Source organism: Argiope bruennichi, chromosome 2 (assembly GCF_947563725.1).
Source record: "Argiope bruennichi chromosome 2, qqArgBrue1.1, whole genome shotgun sequence".
Classification (NCBI taxonomy): domain Eukaryota; kingdom Metazoa; phylum Arthropoda; class Arachnida; order Araneae; family Araneidae; genus Argiope; species Argiope bruennichi.
In genome coordinates, this window is record NC_079152.1 from 108,282,444 (window position 1) to 108,304,180 (window position 21,737).

Below are 21,737 nucleotides of genomic sequence, written 5' to 3' on the forward strand. Positions count from 1 at the left end.
CACGGCATGAACTGTGAGATATCATGCGTCTCTTTTATCCAGAAGCTAGGATATAAAGCATTCATATACTTTAGTATATTCAGTTCCGGTTGATAAAATTGCATTGGGAAGATTTATTGATATAAATTTAATTATTTTACGCTAATCCATGTATATCTAAATAACAATTTTTGTATTAACTATAATTAAAGCACTTATTCCAATTTCAAAAAATTTAATTAGTTATTACAAAGTTTTTATCTTAAAGATGATTGCTACTGTAGTGATTGGATTTTGAAATAAATTTGTTGTTAAGTTTTCTATTTGCGTATTTAATCAAAGCATTCACGAACCAGCCACGGCAACTACTTTAAATCTGATTAAGAATCATTATTTAGATTTAATTAATTATATTGGCATTTTGTTTTGAAGTTCCAGTAAACTAAAAGAGATTTTTGTCATGATGTAAGTAACATGGCCATACCTGAGCAACCACACTACTTCCTATACTTCTACATCATATCTAACTGAGAATGCATAACTGTAGAAAGATTCAGCATAAGTCAAGCTATGATAATCTTCAGATCTCTTCTTGAAACAGATGTCAAAAGTGCAATCTTAAGACACTAAATTCTGCCATAAATGCAACGAAGGCCTATTTGTGCGTTAGAAAATGTAAGCTTAATTTTGAACAATAAATTACTAAAGAAGAATTGTGAGGCTTAAAATAAAGTTTATTTCTTGTTTGGACATGTTTGTAATTTGACGATATTTGTATTTTAATAATATTTTGTGTATTGTCCCAGGATATTTTATTATTATTATTGATTATATGATTGTATATGGCAACCAGTATTATTTCTGATGCCATCGAGTTTGTCTCTTTGTAAGTAGAACGTTATTGGAAAAAGAATTCGGTACTGCGGACATATTTTTATGTCTTTTTATTTATGTGCCGTCCTTGTTTTAAATGTAAAAATAAGCTGTTGTGTGTGCAAGAACTCTTATTTTTTATTCCAAAATGACTAACTCTGATTTTAAATTATTTATTTGAGATTGATTAAAAAACGTTACCGAGAAAATAATTGAAATTCAGAACTAAAAACTAATCGAACATCATAATTTTTTCAATTGCATCTCGTTTAGCTTTGTTATATAATTTTCAACACTGATTAATCAGCTCTATAAAATCTATTCTTTTATTTATTTTGAAAAAAAACAGCAAAAGAGAAGTAAATTTTTAATTTGTTACAAATTATGTTCTCTTATACTAGTTACTTACCACATCGAATCATTTATTTTCACAACTATCCGTGTCATTGTAAAAAGACCCAATTATTCTGTTCACTGTCTGTAATAGCTGCTTCCAAAACATTTGCAGAAGCAGCTTATCGTTTCCAATATTGACCGAAAAAGGATTTAACTGCTGTTTGTTCCATGAAACAGATCATTAACTCTCAACTATCTCCGATAAGATCAGTGATCAGTTACCTCATTTAGAAAAATTTTAAAGACATCTTGAATAACGAGATACTTCAAATTAAAATAAAATATCAACTCAACGATAAGCTAGGAGTTCTTTTATTTCCCTTTCAATAGTTACTTGAATCAAATTTATGTTGTCCCTATTGTCCTCTCTTCTTTCTCGGATTTCAAACTTAATTGTATGTATATAACAAACATCTAATGGTGCGTTGTCTTGCGATAAGATATAACATCTTCGACTTCTTTTTTCTATAACAAAAATCGCATTGTATTTCCGAAAGCAACCTTCTTATCTTATTGTTTATCATATGATATGAAATGGACCAACTTATATTTACAATAAGGTGCCCGAAAAAAGTGTGCTTTTTTCAAAAAAAAAATTCTTGTACATAAAATTCTTATATGCACTTAAAGTTTTCTATGGTTATGGTAGAATCAGTAAGACATCACGTTCCTGAAATGTAAGATATCTTCTAATTACGAAAAAAAATACGTAAGAGGTTAAAAATGATAAATGGAATAATCTTGTCGCCTATGATGCTATCACGATCGAAAATGAATGCTACAGTGGCTCAAAAAATTGAGAGTACACCTTACTCTTACTTGATAAATCCGACTTTCAATATAAATAACACATTACTGGGAAGTGCAAACATGTTTTTATTTTTACACATAACAAATAGTTTAAATTAGAGTACAAATAAAGAAAAATCAACGGAAAACTTCAAAATTGAAAAGTTTCAGAAGCATTTTAAATAAACATACGTAGAATTTTGCCTCAAAAAATTGAGAATATACCAATGAAATTTTTGCAATATCACGCATAGAAACAAAGTGTCACTATAAAGTTGCATGTCTTTTGGCTCTTAAAATGGCCTCGAAACGTCATGGTACCGGTTCTTCCAATTTTTGGTGGTATCTGAAGATATTTTACACCATTCTTCCTGCAAAATTAGTTTTAAATGAGTTTTGTTTCTAATTTTGTGTTTTTGGATCACTGCTTCGACTGTGGTCCACAGATATTCAATGGCATTGATGTCGGGGTACTGTGATGGTGTGTGTAACTGCTGTTTACAATGAAAACCTGTACATGGTACTAACCTGTACCATGACAGTTAGAGGACATTTTAAGAGCCAAAAGACATGCAACTTAATAGTGACACTTTGTTTCTATGCGTGGTATTGCAAAAATTTCATTGGTGTATTCTCAATTTTTTGAGGCAAAATTCTACGTATGTTTATTTAAAATGCTTCTGAAACGTTTCAATTTAGAGGTTTTTCGTTGATTTTTCTTTATTTTTACTCTAAATTACATTTGGTATGTGTAAAAATAAAAACATGTTTGCACTTTCCGGTAATAAGTTATTTACATTGAAAGTCGGATTTATCACGTAAAAGTAAAGTGTACTCTTAATTTTTTGAGCCTCTGTATGTAAACATACTCAAAATATATTAGCCTCGTAATATTTATGCCCCTTTCCGAATATTTCTTATGGTACTTTTCAAATGGTTTCCCTTAATTATTGTTCTATTCTAAAATATGCTTGCAATACAGCCTCTTATCGCAACAACTACTAAGATCAATTTTAGCATGAAAATAAATCTTCTATCTCTACAAACTCTTCAAACCTTTGGGTCACACAAAGTTTTGAAATAAATGTTGAAATTTGGGGAATTTTTTATTGTTTAAAACAAGAAAGCGTATAAATCATTTATTTTCATTTATATTAAATTAAAAGAAACTAAACAACAATTAGATCCTTAATATTAAACTCGTATATGTAAATATATCAAACTATTCGCTAGTTTCTTGAAAACTCCGAATTAAATTAATGGAGAAAAGGTTTGCTTTTAAAAAAATCACTTCATTTATAAAAAAACAATCTAAATAGATAAAGTACTTACTGCAATATAATAGTTTCATCTTTCTTTTTATCGAAAGGAAATGTACTTAAATCTACTTAGTGTAATACAGCTGTAAAAAAATTTATGTGGGTATCAAAACAAAACAAAGATTAATCCAAGTTATTTTTTATTGTGAATCCAAAAAAGTAATTATAATTTTACTTGTATTATGTATTGTAATTTTATTTCTAAATTAATTTGTCTAAATTATTTTCTTTAACAACTACAGATCCAATATTTTAAAAATTCATAAGACCGAATGCAATAAACTCTTTATTACATTCAAGACAGGCAATAACCTTGCGAGTCATACATATCATTTCTCGTAAAACCGGCAACTCAACCGTGTTTTTCATACAAACTTTTGTTAATTGTAACTAAACAGAGGGTGTCTGTTACTAGAAATGATTTTAAGATATCGATCGCATTATATTGCAGTGTCATGGAAAGCGAAACAAAGGTATCTGCAGATAAATACCTTCATTTTTTTCATTCCTTCAATTAATTATGTTTCATTAAAACACGGCATTGGTAAAGCCCACTTCAGGCTAGTCAAGGACAGCATCAAGCAGGGTCCAGGTTTAAATGTATTAGAGAAGCGAAAAAATTTCAGGACCTTCTTATTCTAGATTTTACACTATTTTTAAGCCAAAATAGTAAAGAAAATCATCTAGATTTGAATTATTTTTTTAAAAAGTATTGAACAATAATTTTAAGAATTTTTATTTTCTTACTCGTCATTAGAATTTGATATTTTTCATATTTTCTAGTTTTAATAATGGGACAAAGTTTTAACTCGTAAAAAAATGTGCCCATCTCAAAAAAAGGATCATAAAAATAAAAATCAAGTGGTACTGGATGAGCTAAGTCCTTATATTCTAAAATTACCAAAACTATTTTGCAAATCCCTTTTGAATCTCGTTTATTAATTCATATTTTTTAATTATATAAAAAGAAACACATTGAAAATATTAATATACTAATATACTCAAAATACTGGAATTTTATAAAAGATTTGGTAAACTTTTGTTGAGACATTAAAAAGTAACAAACTTTAGTTTGGTTTAGTTGAGTCATATTAACTTCCAGTTTTAAAGCAACACTAGGGTTATTTTGGGACGGACCTCGTAATTTTGAATCTCGGTCATATGGTGAGAACACCTGATCTCACACCTCCTTCTCCAAATTTTCACACCACACCAGCAGGAGGCGTTTGGCACCGACGGATTTAACGTGCACTAGGCCCGCTTACACGGCTGTTTATTTGTGGAATCGGGTCTCGAACCTGAAATTCTCCGGTTCTGAAGTCATGACCTCACCACCAGGCCACCGTGGCCCTACTTAAACTTTAAGTATGTTTTGATATTCAGTTTCCTTTCCTTAAACGATTCCAAATCAACTATTTAAAATTTAGTTCAAAAAACAAATCTGAAAACATTTTGCTCCATTATATAATTATTCAAAACAGTTTTATTGGTTTACATATATTCCTAAAAAAATTATAGGTTTTATAGAAAGAAAACTAGATTATCAGTATCAAGAGTACCTTTACACTTTTTACGATACAAGCTGTTTTGATCCCATCCGTGATGCGTTTAAAATTTTGTCAGATCGCCTTGCATATCATTTATTGGCACTTTCTTTCATGATATGTTATTCTTTAACATACCCATGAATTAAAATAAGCTTATATTATTTAGAACTAATTTTAACAATACAAAAATGAAAAGGAAAAATATATATTAATCTAAACTATCTTAAATACTTTAACTCGAGGTTTAAATCTTTGAATTTGAGTCTATTTAATTTCAGTTCATTGTACGAACGATATTTAACTAGCAAATAGAAACTCATATCGATATTCAAAGCACTATGGATTATTATAATTATTTTAAATTAGAGAACTTCTGGATTTTTTTTATTTCGTTACTAATCCTCACATTTTCGGAAAAAGAACACGAGGTGGCAAAAATTATCACAATAGTTTAAATTTCTTTAGTTATCAATTTTGTAAGAACTATAAAAGAAGTTTGTATATTTAAATGTATCCTTCATTTCAAATATACCTATTCCCCAATTCGAAATCCTTATCCCTGTTAAATTAAATAATACAACTTTTAATGAATTTCTAGTTAATAATTGTTTCTTATCATCATTGCAATGCTGTGATGAGAATTTCGATAAATGAGTACATTTTTTTCTTAAAAATAAATAGCTATTGGAAAACGCTAAAAAGGCCTGTAGAGAAGTTAAAAATCAACTTGCTATTCTTCTGATTCTTTTTAATACGGATAAGCTATCATATTTTCGGGAAAAATGCACACGAGGAGACGAAAATTATCACAATTGTTTAAACATTTTTTTAGTTTATGTATTTGCGCTATTGTATTTTATGTTTGAGTAACAGGAAAGAGAAAACAGCATTCTAATATGCTTATTTTCTGCCCTGTAAACAAATGGAAAGATTTTTTAAAAAACTGGTTTGCCTATTGAGGAGCAAAAATTTTATTTTTTAAAGGAATTTATATGTCTGGCTCTTGTACCATTATATCCCCCGTAACAGTTATTTCAAATAGCTTCTTTTTCTTATCCAACATCACTTTAACACATGTAATGATATGCTTCACGAATTCATTTAATATCCTTTTACTAGTTGTCACTCTAAAAATACTATGCAGCCAATTTAGTGTTCCATTAACCACATTCTTTCCCTTAAAAATTTGACTTAAAATTGATAATTTTCAAAATCCTATATTTCTATGACAAAATATTACAGAAAGGCAATTGAAATAAACACTACTCGCATTTTCAGGAGAGAAGTTTCATGTACTTTTTAATACTAATTTAGTGAGATAAAACTTCAAAACTGCATATTTGCAAAAACTGCTTCTTCCCTTTGTAGTTACTTATGAAGATGAGGTAGAACCATTTTTAATTCCATTAAGAGTTCTCATCTTCTCAACTAAAAGAAATCGTTTATGAATAATAGCTTATTATTTTTCACTTTCAAATTCAAGCTTTTTGTTGCTACCTATGACACTTGTCTTAGACAAGCCCGCTGACGAAGTTGGCGATTTTTAGCCGAGTTTTAGCGTCTCCTGTTTCAGTAGCTCCATCTAGGGCAAAGAGTACGTCTTAGCTCCTCATGCGTCACAGCCCTTTTCACGGGGCGGACTTCATTCATACATTTCATTCACTCATACACAGATCATAATTTAGACCTGAATCTAAGAACGATCACCTCTTATCCAGTACCCACAGCGGTATTGGAGGACTTTGCGGCTTCGGCAGAGTTACACGTGCACCAGCCACCATGTACACAGAGAGTCTTCGGCAGCGAGGTTCAAACTCGCAACCCAAGTGATACGAATCCAACGCCCTACCCACCAGGCTATCCCGTCCTGTTCAAACATTTACATCTTAAACATGTTAAGAGCAATAAACAAAAATAATTGCTTTCCTGCGAGTATTTCAATTAACTTCTGCTGCATAAATGTCAAATTTTGATATTCAGCGTTGATTTTATGCAAAAGTTATTCTGCAATAAATTCGATCCAAGTAACTTTTTATAATAAAATATTATGAAATACTTTCTTTTGTATTTTTTTTAATGTACCTTGAAGTAAAATGCGACGATCTAAAATCAGATGCATCTTATCAAAATACAACATTTGTAATTTACTATAAAAAATACAAAAATATCCTTATGATATATTAGTTACTTTTTGTTGGATAAGACGTTCCATGCCTTGGCTGAATGCATTTAATTTGAATTAAGTTTTTGATTTTTGCAACTTCAGAATATATCAAATTAATATGTTATAATCTGTTTTATTATAACGAATAAAAATGCTTAGAAATCTGATGGCACATGAACGAAATGAAAAGGCATCCTGCAATTTGGAAAATACTCTTTAAAGAGTTGAAAAGATTTTATTGTTGTTCCTTAGAATGAAGTTCATATATCAAATTCAAAAATTTTATTTATAATTCAATTAAACAATTTGAACACATATTTATCTAAAAAATTTCAGCTATTTCCAAAACTTCTTCTAGATTTCAATGTAATGTACAATAAAATTTCGTAAAATACAAAATTAATTATCATCAGTATGTCACTGTGGAAGAGTTTGCGTGGCAATACGAGGTTTTTGAGGAATATGAACTAAAGATGCCAGAATTCCAATAACAAGAGCTGCGATATTCATATAGTACACGTAGTCATAAAATGTCTTTTCACAGAAGGAAGGATCTTTGGGATTTTCAAAAACAGGTGTTGGAATATGAAAATAGACCATTTCTGAAATGAAAATATTAACCATGAAAAAAGCATTTAGATTACAATAAAACAAGAATAAAAGTCACTCGCTTTTTAAGCATGAATGTAAAATTTAAATCTTTTATGTATATAATGTTGGATATAATATTTTTAAATTTTACGCAAGAAATATCTTTTTTTTTCCTACTCCAGAAAACCATACCGTACGTCCGGATATTTGGTATAACATTCGCCAGAAATTAAAGATTCATTTAAATTGTGTAGTTTTTTTTGGTAATGTCAAAAAAAGATTTAATACACAAGCAACTAGTAATTTAAAACCTTCAATAAAATAAGAAATAATAACAGAAAGTGCTACATTCATGTGATTAGATATATCGACTGCGACCTTTTAAATATCCTAAATCATAACTATCTTCAGTTTTCAAAAAATATGGTCTCAATATTTACAATTTCTGTTGAATGTTTCGTTTTATTCCTCTATCACAATCTATTCTGCCATACCACTTGTGGGAAAAGGGATAGAAACAACTGAAAATTGTAGCATCTCTTTTTCTCCTTGAGCAGAGAGCGCCCCCTTGTGGCGTTTTACAGAAGACAAGCAGTTGAACTGGTGATCTGCATCCTGAGGTCGACTTTTTCCCTATGCGCAGCCCTTGCGCTAACGCCGAATGCTTTCGGCTGGAAACTGTGGAATCCCTTCACCATACTGTTTTCTTTTGCCTAATTTTCTATGTGTGTGAAGTAGATAAGTGTTTGTGAATTTTATAGTGTAGCTGTGTTTGTGAAGATTAAAAATATTGCATTTAAAACCGGGCAGTTCTTCAGAAAACCACAACACACCCACTATAAAATTAGGTTTTCTTTGTTTCATAATAAATATATAATTAGACTTTGAGGATTGTTAAACCATGTCATCAGATTCGAAAAAATTTTATCATAGAAAACGATTTTGCAAGCATATGATGGAAAAAATCTTATGTTATTATTATCGCCATTTATCAAAATTTCCAACTTTTTAAATTCAAAACTTGTACCGGTAATGATTATGAATATTCTAAAACCATTCCTTAATTAAAAAATAAATAGAATTTAATAAAACCTTCCTTGTTTATTAGATTCATATTCTATTATTCTTGCTTTAATACATTTTTCAAAAAAACAGCTAATATAATTTTTTGAATATGAAACAGTATACTTAGGAAACTTTTTTAAGAACTCGTTTAACATGCGTCTTCATACAAAACTCTCTGGATATTGAAAGCTCACTCGGTTTTCAAGGCGAATAAAATCAGCCAGTATCAGAATACATAAGTTACATTGTTTGCAAACTCATTTTTTCTCATTGGATTAAAAAAAAATTGCATTTTATGACGATTAGAAATATTAAAGCCGTTAAATTTCACTCTACGAATTTTAAAAACAAGCCAAAAATGTCCTTTTATTAAATTAGAAACAAAAGAGAAAATAGATTCTGAAATAAAAGAAAAGGCATTCTTTCTTTTTTTTTTCTGTTGGTTATATAAAATATTACACGTAGAATGGCTATTGTAAATAACATTCAGAGTGAAAAAAACAGAATTTCAGTAGATTTTTTGAAAAGAAAATAATCAATTGTTTTGTCTACCCAACAAATAACCCTATTAAATTTTCTCACTGAATAGTTTAGGGAAGATAAGAGATTTTTATTTATTTTTTTTCAACATTTATTTTCATCGGGGATTGAGATTTTTAGATTGCAAAATAAAAGGAGTTCTTCGCCTCTTTTTGGCGAAACTGAATCTTCGAATTCATTTTCCAAGATTTTTTCAGGTGGCTCGTAAGTTTTATTGCAGTTTGGCCTAAAGTGAAATAAACTATTAGATGAATAATTCGTAATTTCAGAAAATGAAGCATTCGTGATGCTTACAGATTCGGTTTCTATGCAGCATTGTCTTCGGTTACAATTACACTAATATTGAATTATTTGATCTATATATTTTTTAAAGGCAGAATAAGACAGAACATATAATAAGCAATATTTTCTCTTGTGTTTATTATTTAGTTTCTGCGTATTCTAACGCTTCTAATTCTTCATAACGATAACTCATATTTTTAGGAAAGTTACACCGTAGGACTCAAATATAGCTGAAAGTAAAATATTTTTGGGGATGAATCAACATTCATCGAACTAAAAAAAAATTTCTTTAGTTATGTAAACGATCAATCATTTAGGTGCGAATTAATGCATACCTATTTTCAAGAGAACCATCAACATAAACATTAAAGCTATGTGTATTAATTTTGGTGGTTCTTTCATATTCCAAGCGAATCTCCTAATAGATATAGTTATAAGACGAACGAAAATTAAAATCACACCAACAATCCCCATAATAATCTGTAACACAGGTGAAAACCGAGACATCGGGCAAGAATCTTTATAGATGACACCTGAAAGAAAGTTATAAAAAATTATATAGAGCACAAAATTTGCATTTCGAAAATAAATCACTCGTATGAAATTTGCAATAAACTGGTTCCAATGTAAAGTTAGTTTATTTGATACTAGCCGCCTTTGACGACCAGCCGGTTCGCCAATCTTAATATTCGTTTAAATTTTAATAATTAAACAGGTTGAACCAGAGTTTAACCCCCTTCTTCGCCAAGTTGCGATAACGCGCCAAAGCTGGCAATCTTTATTATGCACTATAATTGAACATCTGCTCCTTTGCTTTTGAACATTTCGCAAGGTCGTTGTTGGCGATTCTTAAAAATTTCTCCAAGCAGGGGGTTAAACTCCGGTCGTGCCATTAAATATTTTACGCAATTCCAACTTTAATAGATTCTTCAGCAAAATATTTTAAAACTTCAAATTTTGATAGTCATATAATTCACTCATAATATTATAAAGGCCTTCACTCATAGCGTGATATGTATCTCACTAATTTTCTGTTACCCAGTGTAGAAATTATGCTTTAAATTAAAGTGTAAATGATTAATCTGCTATTAATATAATAATATTTTTTACTGAAACAAAGCATTTTTTTATACTATGATTACTGATAATAGAGTCACTGAGCGTTTAAACTTTATGGGCACTAAAGAATATCTTTCTTAATTTATGTAATATCTCAAGAATTTGTCAACAAAAATTTCTCAGATTCATCATGAACAGATCGATTCATTAACAATGTTTAATTTTAAATGCATCAAACACTAAGAAAATAAAATGAATCGTTTAAAATAATCGGCCGAAAACAGGTTTAAAAAAACTACTTAAAAAACGATGTACTTAAAACTATAAGCATATACAAAAAATATATAACTAACATAAATACAATTTACTTAAAAAAGCATGCAACTAACCTAAAAATAATTTAAATCATCCGTTGGTTGCCATGTCAACAGTCAGAAAACAATGCGCATGCGTGAATTTTCTTCGCCAGTTACGTTAACGCAAATGTGTGAATTTTTCTACGCCAGTTGGGGTAACGCTATGCAGATTATACATTTTTAATTTCCTTTATTCTGTGTTATTTTAATTCAAAAGTACTTCAGAATGAGTCTGAAACATGGATTAATTAACAATGTTTAATTTTAAATGCATAAAACATTAAGAAAATAAACAGAATCGTTTGAAATAATCCGCCGAAAAATGTTAACCCTAGCCTCAATTCTGTTGGGAGAAAAAAATAACTGAAGCTTTACTCATTTGGCGGTGGGGAAAATGGAAGATTCTTTTGGCGGGAAAGTTAGTTTTTAATTAATAATTAAAATTCTAATTAAAATTTCAAAAAAAGGGACCCCAGGTGCACATTCCCGACCTCTAAGGTATACATGTACCAAATTTGATAGCTGTATGTCTAATGACCTGGCCTGTAGAGCGCCAACACACACACACACACACACACACACACACACACACACATTGAGCTTTATTATAAGTATATAGATTTAATGATTCAAAATTAAAAATGAAAAAAAACAGTCAGGTGATGGGGGATGTTTTTGTAGCTATAAAAGTATATATATCTGTTCACATCAGATTCATCCAATAACTGGCCATAAAATATGGAAAGTTTATATATTTCTAAATATTTTATTTAATATAATTATGTAATTCGCAAACCTATTGCATATAAACCCGTTGAGTATACGAAACTAGTCACTGTTCACTTTTCTTAAATTTAACTGTCAAAAACTTAACTTTTTGATGAGTTATAAAATAAAATTTTAGATTACTCATTTTTGTAGAGTTTTACTCAAGTTTTGAACAATAATACAAGCCTTACAAGTTGTATATGTAGAGTATCAAACTATCAGTTTCATAAATATGGGTTTATGAACAGTAACTATTAGGAAACAAAATATTTATTTGGTGTTCATAATTATGAACAATTATTTTTTTGTTCATGAAGATGCTGACAGTTTAATAGGAAGAGTGGTAATTTGTAAGATCAAAGAAACTCACAGAAATTAATTTGTAAATATGAGCTCCAGATTAACTACCAAAGCCATCTGAGAATTATTAACTACATCAAAATAAATTTAACTACATAAACCATACAAAAGGAGGAAACTAAAGAAAATTGGCTCATATAGTTAACCTTTGCTAAGTTCCTTTTATATATCAATTGATTTAGTTAGATTTATTTACAAATGTCACTATGATTCGAACACAACACTGGGCCTATAGTCTATTCACATTTCTATAAAAAAAGAATGCATCTCGTTTATTCGTCAGATTATATTATTTTTCTGAGAATTGTTATGTTGAAGTCATAGTTATGTTTAAGTAAAGCTCTCTTGCTGTTGTCAGGGGGCGCGGTTCTGGCACTTTGTTCACAGAGAGTAATTTTTGATATATTCTTAACACAAATCCATAGAAGTCCATTCCTCCTAATGAAATTAAAATTATTAATAGCAAGCGAGAAAAAGGTAGTTTTGCTAGATTTTTTGCAACGGTTGTTCTATAGAAATTTGGCAAAGAAAAATTATATAAAGAATGAATCTAGAAAAGATTTAGCTAAGTGCATTAAGTGTACTCTCCTTACGTAGTAGGTTGTATAAATTAGTACCATAGTTCTGGCTTAAAACTTGTACATTTTAATCATTTTGTCCTCCTATGTCGAGTCTGACTCGTCATCCTAAAAAATGCATCATATTCGCATCATTTTTAGATGATTATTATAAAAACCGTGTAATACCAAAACTCTTAAATCAGTTTTTAGAATTATGATAAACCTATGTTTGTTGACTTTCTAAAGCATTAAAAAGGAATCTGTTCAAATATATATAATTTGCCGAACTTATTACGCTGAAAAGTAATAAGATGCATACAATTTAAAAAGCTAGCATAGACCGAAAAACTTTATTATCCGAGTCGCAAAATAATTTTTTGGTAATGTGGTTTGGCTTCTATAAAGTAAAACAAAACACCAACTCATTCTTTTTGAATCATTTAAATGTATTACATACTAAAAAAGGCAAATATTTAGCATCGATAAAATGTAAGCATTTAAATTATCGACCAATTATTAATACAGATTTTTAACTTCGGAACATTGTCATTTGCCCGAATCATCTTTTCATCTTTATTGGTTTGCGTCATCTCACCACATTGTAGCGTTGTTCTTGGCGTTAAGAAACTAAAATTTAAATTTTCTGTAGGCGCTTTGCATTCCTATTTCAGGGAAAATTTTAAATGCAGAGATTTAAAAAAGAATTGTTGTGGAAGTTTTGATTTTGTGTCCGAATTCTTACATAAGTGCAATAAACTATTCACACAGATAAATACTCCAATTTGTAGATGTAATATTATATCTAATATGAAATTGTAACAGAAAAAGATTAGAAATAACAATGCTCCGAATTTTACTTCAATTTCCGCTGAATATACATTAAATCGATTAAGTACAAAGATTTGAGTATATCGGTGAAATCGAAGATAAAGAAAATTAACCTTCTAAAACTTTCAAGCATACAAATTTTAAAATTCATTTTGATATTTCCACTTAAGTTATTTAATTGGATCTTAATGATCTGAGTAGAAAATTCATAGATGTTATAACTTGCTATATTGAATAGTTTATAAACGTTTTCTGTAGGGAGGGGCGTAGGATGGCGAATCAGCTTTCCGAGCTTAAAGTGGATGCATTCAGTTTCAAACATCTATTTAGAAAAATTAAGACTTACCAAAATACATAGATGAGACAGGTATTGCTAGCAGAGCAACCAATACAAGTAGAATGTATTCTGAAAATATAATTATGGAAAATATTAACAATAAAATATTTTAAATGCCTTATAATGCAAACTCCTCGAGGAAGGGAAGAACCATGAGTGCATGAACGAAAAGCTGCCAATAAGATAAACGAGTTCTCGCGTCTCCAGATGGATGTAGTAAAGTTGCGAGGTCGAATCACCTCCACTCCTGCAAAGAGGCATACTTCTTAAAGGAAGAGAATAAGTAGTAATTATGAATATTGTAGCTGTTTCAATTGTGACGTTAAAAATAATGTCCGTTTCCTTCTCTTACTATCGTGTCGACTGTCATTCAGAGAATGTTCTATGCCCAGGAAGATTTAACAGAGGAGGAAGCAATTTCTTGTGATTATAATGGTTAGACTATTTTTAATGATAAACCATTTCTCACTTGTTTGCGTTTTATAAAACATTTGTCTGAAGTATACAACGGTTACTAAATCAAGAAATCGAATTCTTTACATCTTAAAATTATTACTATTAGGAAATATATCAAAATATATCATTTCACCGCAATTAAGAAATTCAGAATAGGTCTTTCTTAATAATTTATAATATGTTATTATAAGTTTTATAATTCCTGGACTTTTCCCACTCTTTATATTAAGCAAATAATTACGCACTTTACTGAATCAGAATTGATCAAAAGAGATGAAACATCGGAAATTTTTTGAGGGTCATCAGATAATCACTCATTGATTACTCCGACCCACCCTGAGGAACACGGATAAGTCTGAATGACTGGACCGCCACGACAGCATTGAAGGTAGGTAAGGTTGAATGCTAAAAGCCATCACTGGCCACAGTACAACCCTTCCCGTGGAAAGTACGTCCTGTCATCGGTAGAACATAGCCGACCCCACAGCATTTCTGTATTCACTCAGGTGGCGTGAACCAACCCCCATGCTGGAAACTTTATCTAAGATGCCCCTGCGGGATGAGTCATCAGATAAAAGAAACTGTCTTCTGTTAACATAAGAAAACAATACTTTTAAATAGAAGAAAATACATAGAATTTGTAGGCATTTTCTTAAACAATTATAGCCACAAGAGTTCCGACCGAAACAAGATAAACAGATTTGGTCTCTTGCATTAAAAATATAATACATACCAAACCGCATTCAGTGAATTGGTGATTTCATAATTTGATGACTGATTATTTCTTATAAAACAGTGCTGCGTATTAATATCACTTCCGAGGTTCATAGAAAAAATGAAGGAAAATGAGGGAAAGAAAAAAATGTTAATTCTGATTTCATTTCACAAGCGTCAGAAACTGGTACCATATTCTCTTTCATTGTAGTTAGAATAATCCTTCCTTACACCAAAATCGTTTAAAATCATCCTTTCATTCTCACCATGAATTTGGTGGGAATTGTGCATGATTTGTCATTTTTAAAGTGTAAATAACGCATTTCATATCTATTCCAAGTTGCCGAAGTAATTTGAACGATGTTTCTTATTCATGTAGCCATATCTTCGACAGATATCTGATGGGATATCTTCCAACGGCATTGGGGGGGGGGAGATATTCAAAGCTTGTTTTTTATTAATGATATTCGTTTTGAAGGTATGACATCACTATCATCTCGGTAGAACATGGAACGTTTTACTCCCATTTCCCACACTTTAGTTCGCGAGCATGTTAAATAAAATCAGCCGTTATACTATCTGACTATTGATTAAAAATGAATGAATGAATCAAAATGTAAACCTTTATTTATTGCCGAAAGACCCGTCAATTTTCTCATGGTATTGTATTAAGGTGTATGTACACACTTAAAACTTCGAAAATCGTTCAAAATATCGAATATTTTTTTATTGCTTAATAATGTTTTCTGATTCCTTAGCTTTCAAACGATACCAAGATGTTGCCAATATTCCAAATATTTCTCGAGTTATAATTATTTTTCTTGAGGTGCTTTCATTGAAAACTCTAGTTACGGTATTTTTAAAACTCATTTTATGAAGAAGGATATTTTTCCACTATGTTGCTTCATTCAAACAATCATAACTCAACAATAAATGAACCAAATACAGTTATTTATATATCAAAATCTGTATGAAATAGCGGATGTTTTGTGTTTCAATCAAAGTTATATTTATAGAAATAAATTTTTAATAGCTGTTTAAAAGTTAAAATTACAGAAAAAATCTGGCTTTTTCTATTCATCGTTGATGAAAAAATTGTTGAAAAAAACTATATATTTTTATAACTTGATTGAGGCAGACAACATGAAGACTAATATTAGACATAATTTCCAGCTAGAATTGTGTGTCTGTAAAAATTAGAATTTAAGATATCTTGTTCCAAAAAATAGGTTAATTAGCTCATTAAATATTATTTAATTAATTAATAATGAGTGTAATATGGTTGTTACTCACTGAAATGAGTTTAAACATATATTAATAACCTACTGTGAAAAAACTGGATTTTTAAAGTTAAATTTAAAAAAAAAATCTTCAAGTGTGTACGTACACCTTAATTTAAACACTTGTAGATTTGAAAGTCCCAATGCGTCTCAATCTATTAAATTCTTCCTAGGATTCTTGGATGACAGCACAAGATTATTTGTCTTGGGAAGCTTCTACAGACATCTTTAGAACATATCAAATACTGATTTTGCGTTTTGGTCATTTTTTTTTTTTGCTTTATTATATATTTTTTATATTATAAAGCAGAATTAGTTGATAAAATAATTTAATTTTTCTTATTTATTTCAAATATTACCAAATATAATATTACAAAAATAGTGATTCAGTAAGTCCTATCAGAACTCCTAAGTCCCAAATTCTCCATACAATTAATGATCTTTTTTGATCACTTATTAATAGACATTACATTATAGTGTGTTTACTTGCTTTTAAATATTTAAAAAGCACAAATTTTAAAAAGAAACTTCTATACTTATAATAAAGCTCAATGTGTGTGTGTGTGTGTGTGTGTGTGTGTGTGTGTGTGTGTGTGTGTGTGTGTGTGTGTGTGTGTGTGTGTGTGTGTGTGTGTGTTGGCGCTCTACAGGCCAGACCGTTTGACATACGGCTACCAAATTTGGTACATGTATACCTTGGAGGTTGGGAATGTGCACCTGGGGTTTCTTTTTTCGAATTTTTAATTAGAATTTTAATTATTAATTAAAAACTAACTTTCCCGCCAAAAAAATCTTCCATTTTCCCCACCGCCAACTTTTCCGCCAAAAAAATCTTCCATTATCCTCAGCGCCAAACGAGAAAGTCTTCAGTTTTTTTTTCTCCCAACAGTAATGAGGCTAGGGTTCAAATTTTTCGGCGGATTATTTCAATCAGTTCTGTTTATTTTCTTAATGTTTGATGCATTTAAAATTAAACATTGTTAATGAATCAATCTTTCAGATTCATTCTGAAGTACTTTTGAATTAAAATAAAACAGAAAAAAGAAAATTAAAAATTTCTAATTCGCATAGCGTTACCCCAACTGGCGTAAAAAAAATCACGTATTTGCGTTACGTAACCGGCGAAGAAAATTCACGCATGCGCATTCTGTTCTGATTGTTGCCATGACAACGTTATCAATGGATGATTTAAATTATTTTTGGGTTAGTTGCATGCTTTTGTATGTAAATTGTATTTATGTTAGTTATATATTTTTTGTATATGCTTATAGTTTTAAGTACATCGTTTTTTAAGTAGTTTTTTTTAAAACCTGTTTTCAACCGTTTATTTTAAACGATTCGTTTTATTTTCTTAGTGTTTGATGCATTTAAATTTAAACATTGTTAATTAATCGATCTGCTCATAATGAATCTAAGAAAATTTTGTTGACCAACTCTTGAGATATTACATAAATTTAAAAAGATATTCTTTAGTGCCCATAAAGTTTAAACGCTGAGTGACTCTATTTTCAGTAATCAGATTATAGAAAAATGCTTTGTTTCAGTAAAAAATATTATTATATTAATTGAAGATAAATTCTTTCCACTTGAATTTAAAGCATAAATTCTACGGGTGCTAACAGAAAATGAGAGAGATACATATTACGTTATGACTGAAGGCCTTTATAATATTATGAATGAATTATATGATAATCAAAATTTGAAGTTTTAAAATATTTTGATGAAGAAGCTATTAAAGTAGAAATTGCATAAAATATTTAATTATTAAAATTTTAACGAACATTAAGATTGGCGAACCGGCTGGTCGCCAAAGGCGGCTAGTATTAAATAAAGCTAAATTTATCCAGATTTTTCACAAAAACTTGTACTTACTGGAATTTCTTATTTTTCTTGTATAATGTGTGTAGAATGGAATTGGTTGCTCATCCTCGAATATATCGTATTTCATTGTAAAACAGCAACACATGCACATACACAAAGGTTGTCGATGGGAAGGCTGATCGCTTGTTCCATTATCAACACCAGCTATTGATGAAAAAACTTTTTCATCTCGAGGACAGACCAAGGATACTGTAGGATCGTCTTCAACCGATTGATGTTCGTCTTCCGATACACCAACAACCGTCTGTGGTGAAATTTGAATAGAACTTGATTCGCTTATGGAAGGTTCAACGGCATTCGAATACATCTTAGCATCTTCATTAATTTCAGTTGCAGATAAAGTTGCCTGTGCTACAGTTGGTACAGCTACAGGAAAATGGAAGTTATGATCATGTAATTTAGTTTTCTTCAGAAAAAAAAAAGTATTTTTAAATTTCGGACAGTTTTATGGAACCATAGAATATAATAAAGCCATAATTATAGAGGTTTGTAATATGCTGATAGCCTGACGATTTTACTGTATTAGTATTCTGTGTCTAGAATATTTAAGTTTTTCAAAATGGCAAGTGCTACAGATTATGGAAAAAAGAAAGATTCAGAAATTAGAATGAAATATTTAAGAAATTACTTCAAGTAAAACTAGAACCGAATTGGTTGATTATTCTATAGTGCAACAACTTTCTTTGACTATATTGAGTAAGACCTTAGAAATTAGAACCAAGAAGTGCACGGTTATAAATAGATCTAATTATTCAACATTTGCAAATAAAGTATTTTAAAGATTAAATTCTATATGATAAAATCTGAAAATTTAATTTTGAACAAATTTTAATTTAATCTTAAATAAAAATTACTTTTCGTCCATTTAAAATTTAAAATCCTTTCGGAATATCATACAAGGTTTATTTTGAGAGCAAGCGTTTGTTTTGTCCAAATTCTATTAAACTATTTAGCTGAGTATTAATATTGAAGTGATAAATATTAGTAAGATGCAATCTGTCGATTATAAAAGAAACCACTCTGGTACATATTAAGAATTAATAGCAATTCAGGGATGGGATTTCTGCATTATTAGAAATTAATCTAATTCCTAAAGCCAGTATTAAAATAATGCCATAAAACCCGGTCACTGATAAATCTAACCCCAGTCAAATAAATCTATGATAGAAAAATTTTAATCTATATTCAATATTTATTTTTTTTTGCTTGATCGTCTTTAAATTTAAAAAAACTGAAGCGATCAGTGACTCATTTTTAATTAGTGCATGAAAGCCAAGATAATGAGCGCTTAAGAAATTCAACAATTCATTCAATTTTTTCCATATTCTACTTTGGTACAAAGTCTTTAGTCATTCACTCCTGCATTGAACTAAAAGTATTCAAGAAAATCAAAATATGCTGGAGAGGGGTAGTTCATTTGGATTTTCGACGCATAGAAATATGAAAAACGACGACTTGTACGAAATTCAGTTTAATCGAAAAGAAAACTATTGTATTTTAAAGCTATATGTATTATGGTCTATTTTTCTGAAAGAACTTTAAAGGATTCATTGTGAAAATGTTACTACTGTTTGTAATATAGTTATTGCATCTTTTTTTTTTCTTAAATTCGATATATACACACGAAAAAAACATCTTCCCAGACCACATTCTAAATTTCTGTTTAAAGCAATTACTTTAAGTTAATACGAATACATTTTCTGCAATCAGTTATAATTTTGAGATAAAATTTATATGGATATTATGATATATCAATTGTTATATCTGTTACCTTCTGATGGCCTCAATTTCTTTGAAAATAATTTTCAAAGAACTCGATTTAACTAAAAGCTCAAATTAGTTAAAACCTAGAAGTATCTACAAACGATATTTACTTACAAACATTGGGATCTGTTCGATTTAACATCCCTGGCTGATCAACTGTAGGTGTTTTAGCTGCTTCCTGAAAAATTATGTCCAACATTTTCATATTTTATATTGCAACATTTTTATAAACTTTATATTTGTCCTGCTATTTACTTCTAATTACGTTCTAAAAATAAGCATTATTTAATGAAATATATTTGTCAATGAAATAGACAATTAAAAGGAATTATTTATTTTCGAACATTATTGAAAGGATTTCACATGGTATCCAGCTTCGTGCATCTTTTAAAACTCCAAGGTAATTATATACATCAGTACTGTTTTCAATTTATGATTACACTATTAAGACTAAAATCTGAGTTGTCTTTGGGTTGTTTTTTTCTGGCTTTACATTGTATAATAAATTCATTCATCGGAATGTTCATCCAAAATAAATTCATTCAAATTCTGAGAATCATTGATAGGAACATAATTAAGCAACTTCAGATAATTCGATGTTAAGACGAAAAAAATTCGATGTTAAAGAAATTACTAAACAACAAATATTAGCTAGCATCTTTTTTTAAAAAATCCAATTTGAAATACATAAAATATGTTTCATGTAAATACAGATCCTTTTAACAAACGTAATAAATATGTTCTCTTCCATACCAATCGGTTATAAAAGTGCTGTTTATAAATGATGTAATTTCTATTACTTTTTAAAAAAATATCATCAACTAAAAATAATTATTTCGCTTTCATTATTCTACTTAATAAGAACATGTCGAAAAATAAAAGAATAAGAAAAAATAGGATTAAACAATACATTATTTATTACTAACATTATACAAGTTCTTAAAACTTTTTGAAGTATCAATACTCATTAGAAAAGGAACATAAATTGAGTTATTTCATGAAAAATAAAGGTATAAAATAGACAAATAAAAGAGACAAATACCACAATGGCTTCAGAGCCTGATTCCAAAGAAAATGAATTTGGTGTCGCGTCTTTATCAGCCATGATGAATACTTAAAAAAAATTTTTTGGACTTCCTGAACTTCAAATTTACAACTTAATATATGAGTAAAGAACTTCGATATATATGGATATTTAACGAAATACCCTTTATACAGGGACAATCGTTGGTCTCAGGAAGATGCTACGTAACACCAATAAAATTTCATCCCCATTCTACCATCTGGATTCATAGTGAAGAGAAAATATCCATGCAATAAAATAGGGAAGAAAGGAGATAGCAAAAAAAAAAAAAAAAAAAAGAAGAAGAAGAAGAAGACAGCAGCGCATTGTAGAGCCTGCGCATGTCCTTCATTTCAGATTATCAACCAGTGGTGACTTTCGGGATAGTCCAATTGCGATCTGTTATTGTCTCTGTGTAAGCAGGATTAAGTAAAAACAATTGTGATTTTTGAGTTAGTTTTTGCTGTCTAAAATGATGCCATGTAGCATCTCTTTTATTAATTTCTTATTGCTATCTTATTATGCATTTAAACTTATCAATTTTAACAGTAATTTAACAGTAGTAAGATAATAAATAGTTATTGGTTGTAGTTTTTTTTAGTTCAAAATTTTGGGCATAAATATCTTGGCTTATTCTAACATGATTAAACTTACCTGAACATATCTAAATTTTGAATATTAATTTACAATTTGGCTTCATGTAAGGCAAAATGCGTTCGTACAATATACTAAATTCATTTCCCTTTAGAATAAATAAACTTAGTAA

At 29.5% G+C, this 21,737-nt stretch overlaps 1 protein-coding gene across 2 annotated transcripts; it reads right to left on the reverse strand.

Moving 5' to 3' along the window:
* Positions 1-7,365: 7,365 nt before the first annotated feature.
* Positions 7,366-21,213, reverse strand: LOC129961689 (uncharacterized). 2 transcript variants are annotated; one of them, XM_056075223.1, is made up of 6 exons: positions 20,951-21,213; positions 20,023-20,086; positions 18,136-18,510; positions 13,823-13,882; positions 9,881-10,078; positions 7,367-7,669 (listed from the first exon to the last, which is right to left on the reverse strand). In XM_056075223.1, the coding sequence occupies exons 1-6, from the start codon at positions 21,011-21,013 to the stop codon at positions 7,485-7,487; spliced, it is 945 nt and encodes a 314-aa protein (XP_055931198.1). In that variant the 5' UTR covers positions 21,014-21,213; the 3' UTR covers positions 7,367-7,484. The 2 variants fall into 2 exon arrangements, with proteins under 2 accessions (XP_055931199.1, XP_055931198.1); XM_056075224.1 differs by lacking the exon at positions 13,823-13,882 and having other exon boundaries at positions 7,366-7,669.
* Positions 21,214-21,737: the final 524 nt, after the last annotated feature.